The 19,962-nt window shown below is 48.3% G+C and overlaps 2 protein-coding genes across 3 annotated transcripts; one reads left to right on the forward strand and one right to left on the reverse strand.

Moving 5' to 3' along the window:
* Positions 1–9,346: 9,346 nt before the first annotated feature.
* Positions 9,347–11,391, forward strand: HPDL (4-hydroxyphenylpyruvate dioxygenase like). The gene has a single exon (XM_055402746.2). The coding sequence runs from the start codon at positions 10,002–10,004 to the stop codon at positions 11,172–11,174; it is 1,173 nt and encodes a 390-aa protein (XP_055258721.1). The 5' UTR covers positions 9,347–10,001; the 3' UTR covers positions 11,175–11,391.
* Positions 11,392–11,994: 603 nt separating this feature from the next.
* Positions 11,995–19,919, reverse strand: MUTYH (mutY DNA glycosylase). 2 transcript variants are annotated; one of them, XM_088835252.1, is made up of 16 exons: positions 19,786–19,919; positions 16,042–16,168; positions 15,405–15,550; positions 15,264–15,303; positions 15,069–15,142; positions 14,890–14,931; positions 14,736–14,807; positions 14,543–14,656; positions 14,361–14,458; positions 14,134–14,278; positions 13,984–14,047; positions 13,618–13,809; positions 13,372–13,514; positions 13,136–13,288; positions 12,904–12,945; positions 11,995–12,189 (listed from the first exon to the last, which is right to left on the reverse strand). In XM_088835252.1, the coding sequence occupies exons 2-16, from the start codon at positions 16,160–16,162 to the stop codon at positions 12,058–12,060; spliced, it is 1,578 nt and encodes a 525-aa protein (XP_088691378.1). In that variant the 5' UTR covers positions 16,163–16,168; positions 19,786–19,919; the 3' UTR covers positions 11,995–12,057. The 2 variants fall into 2 exon arrangements, with proteins under 2 accessions (XP_088691378.1, XP_055257482.2); XM_055401507.2 differs by having other exon boundaries at positions 15,405–15,553.
* Between the last annotated feature and the right edge of the window lie 43 nt (positions 19,920–19,962).

The following is a 19,962-nucleotide window of genomic DNA, read 5'->3' on the forward strand; positions in this document are numbered from 1 at the left end:
GTCCTTCCAATGAGTATTCAGGGTTGATTTCCTTTAGGATTGACTGGTTTGATCTCCTTGCAGTCCAAAGGACTCTCAAGAATCTTCTCCAGGTTAGGAAGAAGGAAATAATGTGGGGGTCATACACTTGCAGATGATAACTGAAGCCCTGAGCAGCACCAACCTTTACAAGTGGGCAGAGGAAGACCAGGCAAGTACGGTATTATAAAAGCCAGGGCCAGAGTGTTTCAGAAAGAAAAGCATGGTCAACCCCATAAAACATTTCTGAGAGGCAGTGAGATGAGATCTGGAAATTTTTGACTGGACAACTTGAAGATCATTAGTAACCTTAGATCCTTTTAAAGTGGAATGATTGAGAGAAGTCAAGTGAGTTGTGCTATAAACAGGAGGTAAAGAGGTGGAGAAAGTAACTGAAGCCAATTCTTTCAATAAATTTGGGTAAACTATCACAAGTTACCAGTGAGAATGTGTGTGCTGTGTCACTTCAGTCAAGTCCAACTCTTTGTGACCCCATGGACTGTAGTCTGCCGGGCTCCTCTGTCTATGGGATTCTCTAAGCAAGAATACTAGAGTGGTTGCCATGTCCTCCTCCAGGGGATCTTCCTGACCCAGGGATCAAATCTTTTGTCTCCTGCACTGGCAGGCGGGTTCTTTACCACTGAGCTACCAGGGAAGCCCTAGCAATTCAGGCAGATGGATGTGCTAGTAACTTCAAGAGTGTGAGAGTGTAATTAGGTACAATTGTTTTTGAATGGCAGTTAGGCAGAACTTATGAAAATTAAAAACACACATAGTCTTTATCCCAGCAATTCTACTTCCAAGAAGTTAGACTATAAATGTACTTTACCCATGCACAATGACTTACAGAAAGGGTGTTTACTGTGCCATTTTATAAATAGCTGAAGTGAAATATAACTAACATATTCATCAACAGGGGGCTGGTTAAATTAGCTGTAATACATCCATGCGACAAGATGTTATATGTCCATTAAAAAGAACATGTTAGATTGGTATGTATTAAAGTGGGTACATACCTAAGGCTGGATTTATCAAGAAAAAAATATGCCATATATATGCTTGTATAAATGAATAGAAAATACTTAAAATGGATACATAAGAAACTCTTCATAGTGGTTACTTCTGCAGAGTAGTCAGCGTAAGAATTTTACTTTTCATTTTATGGTCTTTCATATGTTTGGATCTTTATTGCGAGTAATATACAGTGAAAATTTATGTAATTTATATATCTATATAATAATTGATATAACTAGTTTTTTAATGGGCAGCAGACTTAAACATACATTTCTCCAAAGAAGACATACACCTGGTCAGCAGGCACATGAAAAGATGTTCAGCATCGCTAATTATTAGAGAAATGCAAATCAAAACTACAGTGAGGTACCAACTCACACTGGTCAGAATGGCCATTATCCAAAAAATCATAAATACTGGAGAAGGTGTGCAGAAAAGGGAACGCTCTTACACTGGTGGTAGGAATGTAAATTGGTACAACCAACACGGAAAACAGTATGGGGGTGTTCCTTAAAAAACTAAAAATAGAGATACCATGCAAGCCAGCAATTCCGCTCCTGGGCAGATATCAGGAAAAGATGAAAACTCTAATACAAAAAGACACATGCAGGGAATTCCCTAGCAGTCTACTGGTTAAGACACTTTCTAGTATCACTTTCACTGCTGTGGGCTTGGGTTCAATCCCTGGTTGGGGAACTAAGATTCTGCAAACCATGAGGGATGGCTAAAACACAAATAAACAAAAATCCCAAGAAAAGAAATGCACTGTAATGATTAAGAGACTAAAAAAACTTTAAAAATTTGTAAATTTAAAAAATTTTGTAATTACATCCTCTCCATTTACCAGCTGTTTTATTTGCTGACTTGGGCAAATTATTTAACTCTTCTTTGCCTCAGTCTCCTCACCTATTTTTGCTTAATGAGTTACTGTGTGTTTTAGAGGGTTTTGTTCTTATTACAAACATCCATTATCCATAACTAGATTAAAAGTAGGGACGATGTCAAATGTGAGTGTGTGCTCTTAGCAGATAGTAAAGTCCCCCATACATAGTATAACAAATATTTATTAAATAAATGAAATACTAGAAAGAAAAAAGTACTTGGAAAATCAATTTTTGTTCTCATTTTTTTACTTTGCATATGTTAGTTCCATGAACTAATGTTTAATCAAAAAAAAAAAAATGTGGGGGACTTCTCTGGTGGTCCAGGGGTTAAAAATCTGCCCTGCCATGCAGGAGACATGGGTTCAATACCTGGTTGGGGAACTAAAAATACAATATGCCACAAAGCAACTAAGCCTGGGCAGTGCAACCACTGAGCCGGCATGCTCCAGAGCCTGTGTGCCACAGCTAAAGAGTCCATGCACCTTAACAAAAGATCCCTCATGATTCAAGGAAGGTCCTGCATCCCACAACTAAAACCCTCTGCAGCCAAATAAATCTGTTAATGTGGTGTGTATATATATATGTATACATATATGTATATATACACAATGGAATATTAGTCAGCCATAAAAAGAATGAAATATTGTCATTTGCAGCAACATGCTTGAACCTAGAGAACATCACACAAGGTGAAGTAAGTTAGAAGAGAAAGACAAATATTATATATCACTTATATGTGGAATGTTGAAAAATACAAAACAGAAACAGACTCACAGACATAGAAAACAAACTTATGGTTACCAAAGGGGAAGGGGATGGGGGGAGAAGGAAAATAATCTGGAAAAAAAAAAAAAAAATATATATATATATATAACTGAATCACCCTGCTATACACCTGAAACTAGCACAATATTGTAAGTCAACTTTACTTTTAGAAAACTTATTTTGACGAGTTTGACTGTGAAAGGGAGGAGATTTATACAAAAATAGTTGTTGAAGTAAGCAAGACAGAAGAGAAAGGAACAGTTTGGGTTTTTTGTTTCTTTTTTTTAAGATGAGAGACAGAAGGGGAGGGGCAGTGGCAAAATAGATGACACATCTGACTACAGAATGGAAGATTCTAGATGAGAGAGAACTATTGATCTCTTAAGAGGGAAAGAGTGAAGATATATAGGAAAGAGAGGAAAATCAGTAAAGCAAGTTCACTGATTTTACAGGCATTTCCAACTGCGCAGGGATTGTCACCCCAACTCTATCCTTTTCTTCACCACCTGTGTTCATGCATGCATGCTAAGTCACTTCAGTCGTGTCCGACTCTGTGTGACCCTATGGACTGTAGCCCACCAGGCTCCTCTGTCCATGAGATTCTCAAAGCAAGAATGCCGGAAGATAAGAGTGGTTGCCAGTGGCTGGGGGGAGGGGCCAGTGGAGAATTACCTAATGGGTGGCGCTTCAGCTGTGGAAAAAGGATTGCACAACACGAATGAACTCAATGCCACTGAACTGTACCTTAAAAATGGAACATGATAAATATGTGTATTTTACCCCCCCACACACACACAAAGTCACCTTCTTTAAGGTGTTACAGGTCACTCCTTATAAAAAGTCAAGGACACAAGGAGAACGGAATCATGTGGAAGAAGAGCGAGGGCAAAGCCAGAAAGGTGAGAGCTACAGAGGGAGCCTCCTTGAAAGGGGCGGGGGGGGCCCGGAAGAGGCGCCGCCAGAAAGGCGGGACCTTCCCGGAGCGTGTTACTGAGGAGGCGAGTAAGTCCGGAGCTCGGGACGGGAGGGGTGCGGGAAGGGCGGGGCGGGGCGGGGAGGAGAGGGGTGGGCGGTGCGGGGAGAGGGGTGGGCGGAGCTTGGGGTGAGAGCTCCGTGTGGAAAGAGGCGAAACTGGGAGGGTAAGCAGTGGGGGAAAGAGCTGGAAGCTGCTGAGGAACCGGATTTCCTCTGAGGCAGAGGGCACCTCGGGTAGCCGGCTTCCTAGACTGAGCGCTCCACGAATTCGACCTCTTGGCCCTCCACACCCCCCACCTCAACCTCTTCTGACCTTGTCGTTGTAGACGGCAGATGTGTTAGGCGTGGCGTCACCACCTCACCTCTCGCCCTCGCGTACTACAGGCCGGTTTGCTTAGGTCTCCACCCTCAGCATCAGTAGCCCCAATCAGTCAGTTCAGTCGCTCAGTAGTGTCCGACTCTTTGCGACCCCATAAAGCGCAGCAAGCCAGGACTCCCTGTCCATCACCAACTCCTGGAGTCCACCCAAACCCATGTCCATCGAGTCGATAATGCCACCCAACCATCTCATCCTCTGTCGTCCCCTTCTCCTCCTGCCCTCAATCTTTCCCAGCATCGGGGTCTTTTCCAACGAATCAGTTCTTCGCATCAGGTGGCCAAAGTATTAGAGTTTCAGCTTCAGCATCAGTCCTTCCAATGAACATTCAGGACTGATTTCCTTTAGGATGGATTGGTTAGGTCTCCTTGCAGTCCAAGGGACTCTCAAGAGTCTTCTCCAACACCACAGTTCAAAAGCATCAATTCTTCTGCGCTCAGCTTTCTTTATAGTGCAACTCTCACATTCATACATGACCACTGGAAAAACCATAGCCTTGACTAGATGGACCTTTGTTGGCAAAGTAATGTCTGCTTTTTAATATGCTGTCTAGGTCGGTCATAACTTTCCTTCCAAGGAGTAAGCGTCTTTTAATATCATTGCTGCAATCACCATCTGCAGTGATTTTGGAGCCCAGAAAAATAAAGTCAGCCACTGTTTCCACTGTTTCCCCATCTATCTGCCATGAAGTAATGGGACCGGATGCCATGATCTTAGTCTTCTGAATGTTGAGCTTTAAGCCAACTTTTTCACTCTCCTGTTTCACTTTCATCAAGAGGCTTTTTAGTTCTTCTTCACTTTCTGACATAAGGGTGGTGTCATCTGCATATCTGAGGTTATTGATATTTCTCCCAGCAGAAGTGCAATCCCTGCCAGGCTCCAAGGACCCTTCTTGGGAAACTTCTGCAGGGTCCTGATGTCAGGAGGACAGGAGTCCTACTTTGGGCATAGCCAGACGCCAGCAGGGCTACAGGAATTAGAGTCTAGTTCTCTACTCCCAGCTGGTCTCCAGAGCCCAGTTCATGCCCCGGGCCAGAGTCAAGCACAGTGCCCTTGCAGGGCAACGTGCCACAGTTAAGGTCACCCTTTTCTTTCAGACAGCCTTCACTTAACCTCCAGAAATCTACCCTCTCCCAGGTCAAAAGTTATGGGCCAAGGGTTCTGTTTCTGTTCCCTTTGTCCATAACTGGGGCCTTTGAGTGGAAATTCCATCTCCTGGACCAAAGACTTGGAAGCTGCTCCCTTGGGGCCCTAATCATGAGAACTGGGGCAAAACATCACCTTTTATGTACCAACCCTCTCAGAACCCTGTTCCCATGGTTCCTTCCCCCAGAATCCACAACCAAAGCCAGTACCCTCTCAATGCCTTCCCAGTGCTCAGGCCTAGGAAGGAGTAGCCCTTTCACCCCACAATTGGGCCCAGGTTCACAGGCTAAAATTGGCATTTCTTGCCATATAAAACACAATTTTACCCATCAGTTCAGTTCAGTCGCTCAGTTGTGTCCAACTCTTTGCAACCCCATGGACTGCAGCATGCCAGGCCTCCCTGTCCATCACCAACTCCCGGAGATTACTCAAACTCAAGTCCATTGAGTCGGTGATGCCATCCAACCATATACAACGACGAGGTCAGAAGAGGTCGAGGTTGGGGGTGTGGAGGGCCAAGAGGTTGAATTCATGGAGCTCTCAGTCTAGGAAACTGGGTACCCGAGGTGCCCTCTGCCTCAGAGGAAATCCAGTTCCTCAGCAGCTTCCAGCTCTTTCCCCCACTGCTTCCCCTCCCACTTTCGCCTCTTCTCCTCTCACCTTCAATCTTTCCCAGCATCAGGGTCTTTTCCAATAAGTCAGCTCTCTGCATCACGTGGCCAAAGCATTGGAGTTTCAGCTTCAGCATCAGTCCTTCCAATGAACATTCAAGACTGATTTCCTTTAGGATGGATTGGTTGGATCTCCTTCCAGTCCAAGGGACTCTCAAGAGTCTTCTCCAACACTGAAGTTCAAAAGCATCAATTCTTCAGCGCTCAGCTTTCTTTATAGTCCAACTCTCACTTCCATACATGACTACTGGAAAAACCATAGCCTTGACTAGATGGACCTTTGTTGGCAAAGTAATGTCTCTGGTTTTTAATATGCTGTCTAGGTCGGTCATAACTTTCCTTCCAAAGAGTAAGCATCTTTTAATTTCATGGCTGCAATTACCATCTGCAGTGATTTTGGAGCCCCCTCCCCCCAAATAAAGTCTGCCACTGTTTCCACTGTTTCTCCTTTTATTTGCCATGAAGTGATGGGACTGGATGCCATGATCTTAGTTTTCTGAATGTTGAGCTTTAAGCCAACTTTTTCACTCTCCTCTTTCACTTCCATCAGGAGGCTCTTTAGTTCTTCACTTTCTGGCATAAGGGTGGTGTCATCTGCATATCTGAGGTTATTGATATTTCTCCTGGCAATCTTGATTCCAGCTTGTGCTTCATCAATATACTATACCATATACTACTTCTTTTAATCATAACAATCCCATGGATTAGGTACTATTATTATTCCTGTTTTTACAGATGAAGAAACTAAAGCTCAGAGAGGTTAGCAACTTGCCCAAAGTTATACAGGTGCTAGTCAGATAAAGGACAGAAATGGTATGGACCTAACAGAAGCAGAAGATATTAAGAAGAGGTGGCAAGAATATACAGAAGAACTGTACAAAAAAGATCTTCCCGACCAAGATAGTCACGATAACGTGATCACTGACAGAGCCAGACATCTTGGAATGTGAAGTCAGGTGGGCCTTAGAAAGCATCGCTACTAACAAAGCTAGTGGAGGTGATGGAATTCCAGTTGAGCTATTACAAGTCTTGAAAGATGATGCTGTGAAAGTGCTGCACTCAATATGCCAGCAGATTTGGAAAACTCAGCAGTGGCCACAGGACTGGAAGAGGTCAGTCTTCATTCCAATCCCAAAGAAAGGCAATGCCAAAGAATGCTCAAACTACCGGACAATTGCCCTCATCTCACACGCTAGCAAAGTCATGCTCAAAATTCTCCAAGCCAGGCTTCAGCAATATGTAAACCGTGAACTCCCAGATGTTCAAGCAGGTTTTAGAAAAGGCAGAGGCACCAGAGATCAAATTGCCAACATCCGCTGGATCATGGAGAAAGCAAGAGAGTTTCAGAAAAACATCTATTTCTGCTTCATTGACTATGCCAAAGCCTTTGACTGTGTGGATCACAATAAACTGTGGAACATTCTGAAAGAGATGGGAATCCCAGACCACCTGACCTGCCTCTTGAGAAACCTGTATGCAGGTCAGGAAGCAACAGTTAGAACTGGACATGGAACAACAGCCTGGTTCCAAATAGGAAAAGGTGTACGTCAAGGTTGTATATCGTCACCTTGCTTATTTAACTTATATGCAGAGTACATCATGAGGAATGCTGGGCTGGAAGAAGCACAAGCTGGAATCAAGATTGCTGGGAGAAATATCAATAACCTCAGATATGCAGATGACACTACCCTTATGGCAGAAAGTGAAGAGGAACTCAAAAGCCTCTTGATGAAAGTGAAAGAGGAGAGTGAAAAAGTTGGTTTGAAGCTCAACATTCAGAAAACAAAGATCATGGCATCTGGTCCCATCACTTCATGGGAAATAGATGGAAAAACAGTGGAAACAGTGTCAGACTTTGTTTTTTTGGGCTCCAAAATCACTGCAGATGCTGATTGCAGCCATGAAATTAAAAGACGCTTGCTCCTTGGAAGGAAAGTTATCACCAACCTTGATAGTATATTAAAAAGCAGAGACATTACTTTGCCAACCAAGGTCCGTCTAGTCAAGGCAATGGTTTTTCCCGTGGTCATGTATGGATGTGAGAGTTGGACTGTGAAGAAGGCTGATCGCCGAAGAATCGATGCTTTTGAACTGTGGTGTTGGAGAAGACTCTTGAGAGTCCCTTATACTGCAAGGAGATCCAACCAGTCCATTCTAAAGGAGATCAATCCTGGATGTTCATTGGAGGGACTGATGCTAAAGCTGAAACTGCAATACTTTGGCCACCTCATGCGACGAGTTGACTCACTGGAAAAGACTCTGATGCTGGGAAAGGTTGGGGGCGGGAGGAGAAGGGGACGACGGAGAATGAGATGGCTGGATGGCATCACCGACTCTGTGGACATGAGTTTGAGTGTACTCCGGGAGTTGGTGATGGACAGGGAGGCCTGGCGTGCTGTGATTCATGGGGTCGCGGAGAGTCGGACACGACTGAGCGACTGAACTGAACTGAGTCAGAATTGGAGGTGAATTTTAATACCAGGTCTGTATGGCTTCTGGAGCCCATGTTCTCAAAATCACTGGTGTGCAGAGCAGCACAAAGTGCCTTTCACCACTAATGATCAGCTTCTGGGTACTGGCTGACTGACTGTAGGCCTGAACACTCAGCCAGGCCTTTTGCTAAGCCCTGTCTCCTTGTTGCATCCTTCTTCCTCTTGCCAATGAAACTCAATAATAAGTTGTCACACCAGGCTGCCTGATAAAGGAATCTCTTTTGCAATGCCTCAGACCATAGCATCTGTTCCACTATCTCCCCAACCTTATGCTCCATGGGTCCTGAGGGCTTGGCTCACACCCTCACTAAACTTTTGCTTATGCCATTTTCCCTTCTTGCCCTTCCAATCCCTTCAAGAGCTACCGGTGAAGTTCCAGAAGACTCCTAATTTCCTCAACCCAGGGATCTCACACTGTTCTGAATGACAAGACCAGAAGTGCCCCCACTAAGCTTCTCTGGCCCAGTACCCAATTAAGAAACTGCAAAGAGTAGGGAGGGCTTGTTCAATCCTAAGTCTTTCCTGGTGGTTCAGCTGGTAAAGAATCCACCTGCAATTTGGGAGACCTGGGTTTGATCCCTGGGTTGGGAAGATTCCCTGGAGAAGGGAACAGCTACCCACTCCAATATTCTGGCCTGGAGAATTCCATGGACTATTCCATGGGATCGCAAAGAGTTGGACACAACTGAGTGACTTTCACTTTTCTTTCAATAAAGTCGGGAGGGTGAGAAAGGACACCCATGCAGCTATTCCTTTCAGATCCTGAGCCAGTGTTTTTTTTTCCCCTCTAATTCTTGTTTGGGACAAGGAGGATAAACCATATTAAGGGAGAAGTGGGGTTGAAAAAAGAGGTGCAACTGAGAGATTTCTCAAAAGATAGATGCATGTAGGAGCTATATAAATGGTCTATCTTCCTATAACGTAAATTTCTCTGCACTATTTTGGAGAAAGAGTGAAAATTTGTAACTTCAAGCATTTTTAAGTTTTAGGAACATTAGGACTTAAAAGAAAAATTCTCCAAATATTTTAAGCTAAAGCAGGAAAATTGCTAAGAAATTCCGAGCTTGCAGGGAGAAAACCCGGGCTTTTCCCCCAACTAGATCTGATTCCCTTTGCTGTGAGATTGGGGCATGAATGGGAGCCCAGTGCTTGGAATCTAGTGAAGGCAGCTATTGTGATCTCGAAAGTTGGGGGAAGGGAGAATCAGTGCCCAAGGGTGTGTGGCCCAGCCAGAGGCCATGGGAAGGTCAGTGCTCAAGGGTGAGGCCCAGCCAGAGGCCATGGGAGGGCTGTGTCCCCGGTGTACCGTCTGCGACACAGGCTGAGCGGGAAGGTGGAGAAGGGCAGCTGCAGAGTCGCTGGCTCCGCCCCCTCTCCCGCCCCTTCCCTGCCGTGCCTCCACGTGGTTCTCAAAAGCCGCGGTTCAGGCTTGGTGGTCCCCAGGAAGCTCCAGTTTGCGGTAGCTCGGCAGCAGGAACTGCAAGCCCCCAAGGGGGTCGTCTGAGGCCTCTGCCAGAAAAAGATCGAGGAAGGTGCTTTGCCGGCAAAATTGGACTCCACCGGCTTCCGACGACAAGCCAGGGGCTGAAGTCTCGGAGTTCTCAACGACAAGTGAGCGTCCCCAGGGGAAGGACAGGCCAGGGTCGCCATCCAGACCGCCATGGCAGCGCCCGTCCGCCGTCTGTGTCATATCGCCTTCCACGTGCCGGTGGGACTGCCCCTCGCCCGGGATCTGCAGCGCCTCTTTGGTTTCCAGCCCTGGGCGGTGCGGGAGGCAGACTGCTGGAGGCAGCTGGCTTTGCGCAGCGGCGACGCTGTCTTTTTGGTGAACGAGGGCGCGGGGCCCGGAGAGCCGCTGTATGGCCTGGACCCGCACCATGGGATACCCAGCGCCACAAACCTGTGCTTCGACGTGGCCGACGCGGGCGCTGCCGCCCGGGCGCTGGCAGCGCTGGGCTGCAGCGTGCCGGTGCCCCCTGTCAGCGTACGAGATGAGCAGGGCGCTGCCACCTATGCCGTGGTCAGCTCGCCAGCAGGCAACCTCAGCCTTACACTGCTGGAGCGCACTGGCTTCAGTGGACCCTTCCTGCCTGGCTTTAGCCCTGTGCCCTCGGCACCCGGCCCCGGCTGGTTCAGCCACGTGGATCACCTGACCTTGGCCTGCAACCCCAGCAGCTCCCCAAAACTGATGCACTGGTTCCACGACTGTCTAGGCTTTCACCACCTGCCACTGAGCCCAGGTGAGGATCCAGAGCTGGGCCTGGAGGTGGCAGCAGGGTCTGGGCTTGGCGGGCTGAGGCTCACTGCTCTGCAGGGCCCTGATGGCAGCACTGTCCCCACCCTTGTGCTGGCAGAGTCCCTGCCAAGGGCCACCAGTGGGCAGGACCAGGTGGAGCAGTTTCTGGTCCGGAACAGGGGACCTGGATTGCAGCACGTGGGGCTGTACACACCCAGTATCAAGGAAGCCACTGAAGGGGTGGCAGGGGCTGGGGGTCAGCTTCTGACTCCTCCTAAGGCCTACTACCAGCAGCCAGGCAAGGAGGAGCAGATCCTGGCTGCGGGGCACAAGCCTAACCTGCTGGCCCAACAAGGGGTCTTGCTAGATGGTGACAGAGGCAAGTTTCTGCTTCAGGTCTTCACCAAGTCCCTGTTTGCGGAGGATACTTTCTTCCTGGAGCTGATCCAGAGACAGGGAGCCACTGGCTTTGGCGAGGGCAACATTCGGGCCCTGTGGCAGTCTATGCAGGAGCAAGCTGCCAGGGTCCAAGAAGCCTGCAAAGGGCCCAAGCTGGATGCAGCCGGCTGTCCCAGAGCACTGCAAAGTTCGGCATAGGGCCTGCTGGAACTGAGGGACATTCACGGAGGCCTGGAGTAAAAAGCTTTTGTCTTTAGGGGCTTCCATCTCATCAGTACCTGCCAGAAGTTGAAACTCTCACGGGGTCCAGAGAGGTGGGATTTTTTTTAACTGTGAAACATTTATCATATTGTCTGTATCTAATATGTATGCAGTGTAAAGAATAACAGAATTATATGATTAGGAAATAGAACATAACCAGTATTTCTGAATCCTCATGTCTTTCTGACCTCATTTCTCTCCACCACACCTCCAATATTATGATTAAAAACCTGTTTTTCTGCATTGTTTCACTACATATATAATGTATCCCTAAACAAATGATCTAAATGGCAACCCACTCCAGCATTCTTGCCTAGAAAATTCCATGGACAGAGGAAGCTGGTGGGCCACACACAGTCCATGGGGTCGCCAAAGAGTCACTGAGCACAGGAGTCTCGGCAAAATAAATTCTCCTCTGTGCTTCCCCTCTCCCTAGGGAAAAGCCATTGCAGGAAGGAGGGGCTGAGTCAGGGCTAAGCCCAACCACCTGCTCTAGGGTGATAACGCAGCTCCAATCAGAGACCTGGCGGGATAGTGTTGGATGTAAGCCACTGGCAGGGGCTCCCTGCAGCTGCCTTCTCCCTTTCTGGGGTTGGAGGAGGACAGATCACTCAGGACAGAACACCCCCCTCCTCCATCTGCCCAGGGCTGGCTAGGAGCTCAGCAGAAGTCAGCACCAAACAGAGCTCTACCACTTTCTGGGTCCCTCAGAGGTGAGAAGTGAAGGGGCTCAGGAGAGGGTGGGAAGCCTCCAGAATGACTACAAAAATAAGCATTTTATTAAACAGGATTCTCAGCGGGGTGGAAGATTCCAAAGGCATCACTGGGCTGCACTGTTGAGGCTGGGTGCATCAGTGGGGACGTGGGGCCGAAAGAAACTCTCCAGGACTTGCTGGCCTGGGCTGGGCTTTTTCCGTTTGGACAGGGTGGCCACCTGGGATCTTTTGGAACTCTGTGCAGAAGATGAAGGAAGGAAACACCGAGGTGACAGTAGAGTCTTCTCCTTCCACCTCGCCCCCCCATACCACTGATCTAGCTCAGATTCTAGCCTTAATACTGTAAAGCTTCCATCCTGTTTCCAGTATCTAACTCTTCAATCAATCAACTCTTTAAATGGCAGCCTAAGGTAGTCTTCCTAACAGGCAAATCTGACTTCTCTCTCCACCTAAAATCCTCAGGGCCTGGTGTTCACGGCCTTAACTGGCCTGGGCCAGTCCTGCTAACAACTCCAACTAATCCAACAGCTCACAGGCTGTATTGTATTTCACTTTGGCTCACACTACTCTTGGGGTCATGAAAGAACATCTTTACTGCTGATTCTCCTTCCAAATCTGGAGAAAATGATTTAGTTCTAGGACCTAGATTACCAGCTGCTTCTTCCAAGCATCCATTCCTGATTCTTGTCTTCCAGATAGAAATGATAGAAGCTCCCCACTTCATATCCCACAAAACTGAGTACAAACATTTCACATACTGACACGACTGTCTCCATCATTTGCTCCTGTCCCCTCTCTACCTGTAAGGTCTTCAGGTCAAGAACTGTTCCCCTCGCCCCAGTGAACTCTGTCATGGAGACTGTTCACCCAAACATGCATCACTTAACTCACTGAAAACCTGCAGATTTGGCCCTGGGGAAAGACGGCTGGGTGACGGCCAAGAGACTCACCTTGCAGGTGCCAGGCTGTTGGCCCTCATACATGCGGAACACCTAGACGAGAAGAGGGAAGTGCAGGGCTGGCATCTTTCCCCCAAAGAGACAAACCTCTGTATTCTACCTTTAACCTCATGCCCCAGCACTTTTGTTTAAGATATGTTCTTCATCTGTTTACATAGTAATAGGTTTACTTAGAACATGCAGGGAACACGAAAAAACACAACGAAGACAACAAAGGTAGTGCCTTTTTCATGGCGGTGGAGACGGCTGCAGTGTGAAAGTCCTCCCGGGTCAGCCAGCGAGCGCCGGGTGGTACGGTGGTCACTGGGGTGTGTTCTTCCAGGGCCAGACCGTATACTTGGTATGTCATCTTGATGTGAGAGAAGGTGTGGACCACCTAGGGGGTGCCAAGAGGCTGAAACTGACCCGGGGATGTGGCCACAGAAGCCATCATTCCTGGTCACTACCCTCCTCACTCACCTGCCCCAGGTGCTGAAGGTGGGTGTCTGGGAGGGACCCCACCCAACTCTGCAGTTCCTGCAGCAGGGCCTCCCGCTGATGCTTCTCTGAGGGTTCTGCATTCACATTCACGGATGGGAACTCCCACAGTCCTGCCAGCAGACCTGAGAGGGAGGGCAGCCAGGCACGGTGGGGCCTTCGCTGCTGCCGCCTCCATTTCTTCCCCGTTGCTCATGCCGCCTCCCTGCACTCCCAGGATCCAGGTACCTGAGTTGGGCCTTTGCACCAGCAGAATGCGGGCACCCCCAAGGGCCTTGGGCTGCTCCAGAACACAGATGGCAGAGCACTCCTCCCTGGGGGGCTTGCGGTTGGCCTTTCTGGGAAAGTTGGTTACTCCCAGGGTCTGGTCCCAGGGCTCTGTGGGAGGCGCACACAGCAGGCACTGTCCAGTGCTGGGAGCTGGGAAGAGAGATCCAAGAGCCTCACTCAGGCCGAGTGGGCTCAGGTGCCAAGCCCAAAGAGCAGGTCTTTGCCCAGCTCTGTAGAATCTGACTTGGTTGTAGGATGAAAGGGAATGAGGCTGCCACAGGCAGCTCCCTGACGGCACAGGGAAAAGCTGGGGCTGCCACTCACCACACTCCTCCACGTCACAACTGCCTGGCAGGCTCTGTGAGGCTGAGAGCTGCTCCCGCTCCACCTGAGTGGCACAGACAGGGCAGGATGCCATGGGGCAGGGGTCACTCTCTAGGACCCCTGACTACCTCCCTTCCTTGGGTGGCTCACCCTCTGGCGTGCCCGGCACAGGCTCTGCACAGGGCAGTGGCTGCAGAGTGGGCGCTGTGGGGTGCACACTATGGCCCCCAACTCCATGGCTGCTTGGTTAAAGTCCCCTGGCCGGGCTGGGTCCACCAGCTGCTGGGCTAGGCTCCTACAAGAAGGGAATATTGTTCTGAGCCAAAGACCTTTTGGAGACACCTTTTCCAATCTTCCTCTTTACCCCAGTATCCTACCAGAGGTGCTGGGAGACAAGAGTGCTGCTGGGATCAGCACCTATGGCTCGGACACGGCACAGCACCCGTATGACGTTCCCATCCACCACTCCGGCGGCCTGGCACAGAGGAGTCCAGAGTCAGCCTGGTCTGGGAGGAAGGTAGGTGGGCACGCACAGTATGGGGGTGGGCGGTGGGCTCACCTGGCCAAAAGCTATGGAAGCAATGGCTCCGGCTGTGTACCGCCCTACCCCAGGCAGGAACTGCTGCAGGGTCTCTGCTGTACGTGGCATGTGGCCCCCAAGCTCCTCTACCACCTGATTGGAATAGGAAGGGTCAGGGTTACGAGGCACCCAAGGTCCTGGGGCTCCCAGACGCCCCTCGTCAACCCCTTACCTTCCGGGCTCCTTCCTGTAGCCACCGGCCTCGAGAGTAATAGCCCAGGCCGGCCCAGAGTTGGTTAACCTCCTGTGCATGGCGTCAGAGGTCAGAGGGGTCAGGGATCGGTCCTCAGTAGTCCCCATTCCCCCTACCCTAGGGTGGTTCTTACCTCCAGGGAAGCACTGGCCAGGTCCTGCAGCGTTGGCCACTTCTACAGCCCGAAGGCAGACAAAAAGAGATGAGGCCAAAGGTGAAGGCAGTGGAGGAGGCCTTATTTTACCCCCACCCCCAAGGAGTCATTTGGGGTCTGGACCATGACTGACCCTTCCCTTTGCTCCCGGAAGTCACCTGCATCCATCGGGTATAATAGTTGATCACTGTGGCAACCTGGGTCTGCTGCAGCATGACCTCTGAGACCCACACTGGGGAAGAGGAGCTGGCATGAGGACACTGCTGACTGCCCTACTCTTAGCCCACAGCTCCTAGACCCCAAACCTGAGGTCGTCCAGGCAAAGCAGCCCTGCTCCAAGGAGATATACTTACCAGCGTATGCCCGTCTGTCTAGGTCTACCTCACCCTCCACCTGCCAATGCAATCCCAGATGGGCAGTTAGTGTGGAGGGGACAGGGCACCAGCCTCCTATCCCACCCCCTCCACACACACACACATCCATTTTCCTCCTACCCGCCTTCTCCAGGGTAGGTCCCGCTTCTTTCGGTCATACCAGCCCAGCAAGCTCTCCTGGAAGGCTGTGACCTCAGCCACATCTCTGAATAGATGGTACGGGGAGACAGAGGCCTGCAATAACGCCTTCTGCTGCCTGGCCGGCCCTGCTGGGGTCTCAGAAATCTCAGGGATCATCCTTGCACAGGCTGTGCACCAGAGGCCTGGTTTCAGACCGTCCACTTAAGGCTTCTCCCACCCAACCCCTTGCTTGAGCTCAGATCAAGAGGCTCTAGGGCTTTGCAGCCTAAGTCAAGTTTCTAGCCTTTATTTCTCCAGGGTGGTACCCCTGGCTCCTTTGTCTCTGGATCATAATGAAAATCCAAGTTTCTGCCAAACATAATATACACCTGTGGAGGGATCCCATGAAAGCCAAGTGAAGAAGGAAATGCACAGACTACTTACTACTCCATGTCACTGACAAGAAAGTATCCATTCAGAGCAATTATCCCAAAGTCACAGAGCAAAGTCAGAATTAGATCCTTAATTAGTTCCTTAATGACTTGATGCATACCATGCTCTCTTCCCAGCCTGAATTTGCCCCCTTTCACGGCCAATTAAACCAGCCCCTGAGTCTGATTAGGACCCAGATCCTCACCACCGGGGGCTGATGGCTTGGTCTGGCTGCTGCTGAAGGCACATTTCTCCTTTCCCTTCTGGCTGGATGCCTGCTTCCTGCGACCACTTCGATTCCCCACAGCTGCTCGTGGCTTCTTCATGATCAGCTAGAACAGAATGGCCCAGCCAAAGTATGTCAGTCACTGTGAGGCTGAATCTTAGGGTCCTGTGGAGGGTAAAGCTACCTCCCTCCCCACACCATTCATATAGTGTCTAGCTTTTCTCAAGCACTCCCCAGATGCTTATGGACTTACTCTTGGCTGGCTGTGGTACTGAGGTATGACCAGTAGGGCTGAACTTCTGCAAGTGGCCTTAGTAGGACCAGCATTATTATACACTTGGAGACATAAATAAGAGGCCAGAGCTGAGCTGAGTCAAGGACCAAGGCCTCCTGTGCAGGAGCATCTGTGTATTCCTGGGAGCTCAGGTTTAAGAGGTTTATCTCCTTAGAGATGCAGCACATTTACACTGAAACAGTCCTTAGTAATCATCTAGTCTAAACCTTTATCCTATAGAAAGGAGAAACCTCAGTGATGATTTTAAAAATAAAATGCAAAGGGAAAAAAAAACAGAGAAACTAAGAATCAGAGAGGGTAAAAGATTTGCCTGAGAGCAGATGGCAAGTTGGGAAGAGGGGGAAATGAGCTATTTTTATTTCTAATCTTTTCCTGATTTAGTAAATCACAGCTGCCTACCCACGAGTAATGAGAAATCATCTGGTTGATCTTCACTGCTCCCTAACTGTTCTGGCTACTGATTTTACATTTTATCTAACAGCTAAGTTAGTGAGTGTTATACATGCCAGACCCAATGCAAATGCTTTACCAGATTTCTTACTCAGTCTCTTAACAATCTCATGAGGTATGTTCTAGGATTACCTCCATTTCAGTTATGAGGAAGCTGAGGCTTGTGATTAGGCAACTTTTTGATTCAAACTCCAAAGGTCTGCCTGCAGAGCTATACATGGCTATACTGCAGTCCCTGCTGAAACTCTGGTTCAAACTCTCTCCTCAAACTTTTTGCTTCACACCTCATTTTCTTTAACTGAAGGATAATTGCTTTACAGAATTTTGCTGTTCTCTGTCAAACCTCAACATGAATCAGCCATATGTATATATGTATACATATATTCCCCCCCCCCCCCCCGCTTTTGAAACCCGCTTCCCATCCCACCCCTCTAGGTTGATACAGAGCCCGTTTGAGTTTCCTGAGCCATACAGCAAATTCCCGTTGGCTATCTATTTTACGTATGGTAATGTAAGTTTCCATATTACTCTTTCCATACATCTCACCCTCTCTTCCCCTCTTCCCATGTCCATAAGTCTATTCTCTATGTCCGTTTCTCCACTGTTGCCCTGTAAATAAATTCTTCAGTACCAATTTTCTAGATTCCGTATATATGTGTTAGAATATGGTATTTATCTTTCTCTTTCTGACTCACTTCACTCTGTATAGTAGGATCTAGGTTCATCCATCTCATTAGAACTGACTCAAATGCATTCCTTTTTATGGTTGAATACCAGTCCATTCTAAAGGAGATCAGTCCTGGGTGTTCATTGGAAGGACCGATGCTAAAGCTGAAACTCCAATACCTTGGCCGCCTCATGTGAAAAGTTGACTCACTGGAAAAGACTCTGATGCTGGGAGGGATTGTGAGCAGGAGAAGGGGACAACAGAGAATGAGATGGTTGGATGGCATCACCGACTCGATGGACGTGAGTTTGAGTGAACTCCAGGAGTTGGTGATGGACAGTGAGGCCTGGTGTGCTGTGATACACGGGGTCGCAAAAAGTCGGACACGACTGAGTGACTGAACTGAATATTCCATTGTGTATATATACTACAACTTCTTTATCCATTTATCTGTTGATGGACATCTAGATTGCTTCCATGTTCTAGCTATGCTTCACACCTCATTTTCATCAAAAGAGCTTGCTTCTGCCTTCAGAAAAAAGAACCAATGCATAAACTTCCCTCCATCTTCCCTTTCCTTCTCTATCCCATTATATGGAGGAATGTTCTCTCCTCCTCCTCCAATCCCATCCACAAGACACACCGGCTTCCTAGCAAAACTTCCTTGACCAACTCACTGACTTCCATTATTACTTATGGAGTGTCTACTATGTGCCAAGCAGTTTTAGGTACTTGGAATACTTCAATAAATAAAACATTAAAGGTCTGGGCCTTCATAGAGTTTATGGAATCGACAAAAAATAATGCACAAAAGCAGCCAATTATATAGGCTGTTAGGTGATAAAAACTAGCATAAACAGTCAAAGTAGACTTGTGAAGGGGATAAGAAGTAAGTGAGGGTGGTGGAATGTTGCCTTTTTAGAGCAATATTTGATAAATGATTTAAAGCAGTTAAAGGAGTTATCCATATGGATAACCTGTGGGAAAGGCATCCTGAGAAGCTAGTGCAAAGGCCCTAAGCAGGGTTCCCAGTGTGCTTGTAGAATGAGGAAGTCAATGTGGTTAGAAATGGATTGAGGAAGGGGTGAGTAGTAGGTGAGGCCAAAGAGGTAAAGAAGGGGAAAAGGAAAGTCGCTCATCCTTTCCAACTTTGTGACTGTAGCCCTCCAGGCTCCTCCATCCATGAACTTCTCCAGGCAAGAATACTGGAGTGGGCTGCCATTTCAAACAAGGTGGGGGGAATAGGATTACAAGTACTTTGTAGGCCACCAGAGGACTTTGGCTGTCACACCCATTGCTCTCAGGAGTCAATCCTCTTAATGGATCTTTGTAGGATACAAACAGCTCAATCTGCCTCATCCCTTCACCCACTGTGCTCCAGCCATGTTTGCCTGAAATAGTTATCTCAATTCCCAAAGTGTCTGTCCACCTTGAGGCCTCACCCAGTTCATTTCCTCTGCTTGGCCAGCTCTTCTGTTTTACCAAATGTTTATTCACTCTTCAGGTGTTGACTTAAATGTCCAATCAGATCCCCCCAGTCTTACCTTCTTCTGTACTTCTCCACTGTTGCACTTATACTAATCATAATTTCATGTTTATTTGTGATTCTTTGATCAGTGTCTGCTTTCCCCACTTAACAGTAAAATTCCATGAAAGGAAACTTGGTGTCTTTTGTTGACTGTTGTGCACAGTGCCAGGCAAATTGCATAAAAAGTACCCCTTTTTTTCCAGAATGAGAGAAATCCAAACAATTCAGAATGATGATGAAAAGACTCAGTAGAAGGGATTAATTGGAAAGAGCAAATAATCAGAGAGAAAAGGTTGAGTCCTTAGTGGAAATCAGAGCTCTTGGGAAAGTTCTGGTCTACGGTAGGGACAACTCTCTAGCAGAAATCAAATCCAAAACCCCTCAGTAACAACTATAACTCCTAATTGCTTACAAGCTGTCACTGCTAGAGCCTAATTCAAGTCCTCATTATCACGCGCGTCTATTGTTTCAAATGTGTCCCTGCTAGCGGTCGCTTTCACCCTCCGCAGCCTCATCTCCTCCCCCTCCCCAATCCTTTCACTTGCTGGATTGCAATGAGCTCTCCACCCTCTCTAGGCGCTTGCCTTTTCCCAAATCCTTCCCCCCCCACACACACACTCTCTAGTCCGCGTAAATTCTACGCTTGCTTTAAGCTTAGCTCAGATATCATCTCATCCTCTACAGACATACAAGCCCCAACCCCCACCCCGGGGCAGAGTCGATGAGGACAGCGTAACGCGAAAGCCTGCTTTCCCGCCGGGTCGCACGGGAAGAAGGAATTACCTCCCGCTTGATCTCCCGCGCCAAGCTCACCGACAAACTCCAGGGGGCGTGGCCCCGGCCAATTTTGGCGGCGAGCCGAACCACGCCGGCCAATAGGCTTTCAGCGCGCGCCAGGCTGCCTCCTCCGCACCAGACCCAGGAGATCTTAAAGGAAGTCCGACCGTTCTGCGATTCTGG

The sequence above is a fragment of the Moschus berezovskii genome, chromosome 4 (assembly GCF_049115385.1).
Source record: "Moschus berezovskii isolate FMDL1 chromosome 4, NW_MosBer_1.0, whole genome shotgun sequence".
NCBI lineage: Eukaryota > Metazoa > Chordata > Mammalia > Artiodactyla > Moschidae > Moschus > Moschus berezovskii.

What these genes read in the sequence shown, in the direction of transcription:
- MUTYH (XM_055401507.2), bottom strand. Translation starts at nt 16,162, where the DNA reads ATGAAGAAGCCACGAGCAGCTGTGGGGAATCGAAGTGGTCGCAGGAAG. An exon ending in ACCTACCCTGGAGAAGGCGG is followed by an intron (nt 15,304 to 15,404) that starts GTAGGAGGAAAA and finishes TTGCATTGGCAG; the next exon opens with GTGGAGGGTGAGGTAGACCT. An exon ending in TGGCCAGTGCTTCCCTGGAG is followed by an intron (nt 14,808 to 14,889) that starts GTAAGAACCACC and finishes CGCCATGCACAG; the next exon opens with GAGGTTAACCAACTCTGGGC.
- HPDL (XM_055402746.2), top strand. Translation starts at nt 10,002, where the DNA reads ATGGCAGCGCCCGTCCGCCGTCTGTGTCATATCGCCTTCCACGTGCCG.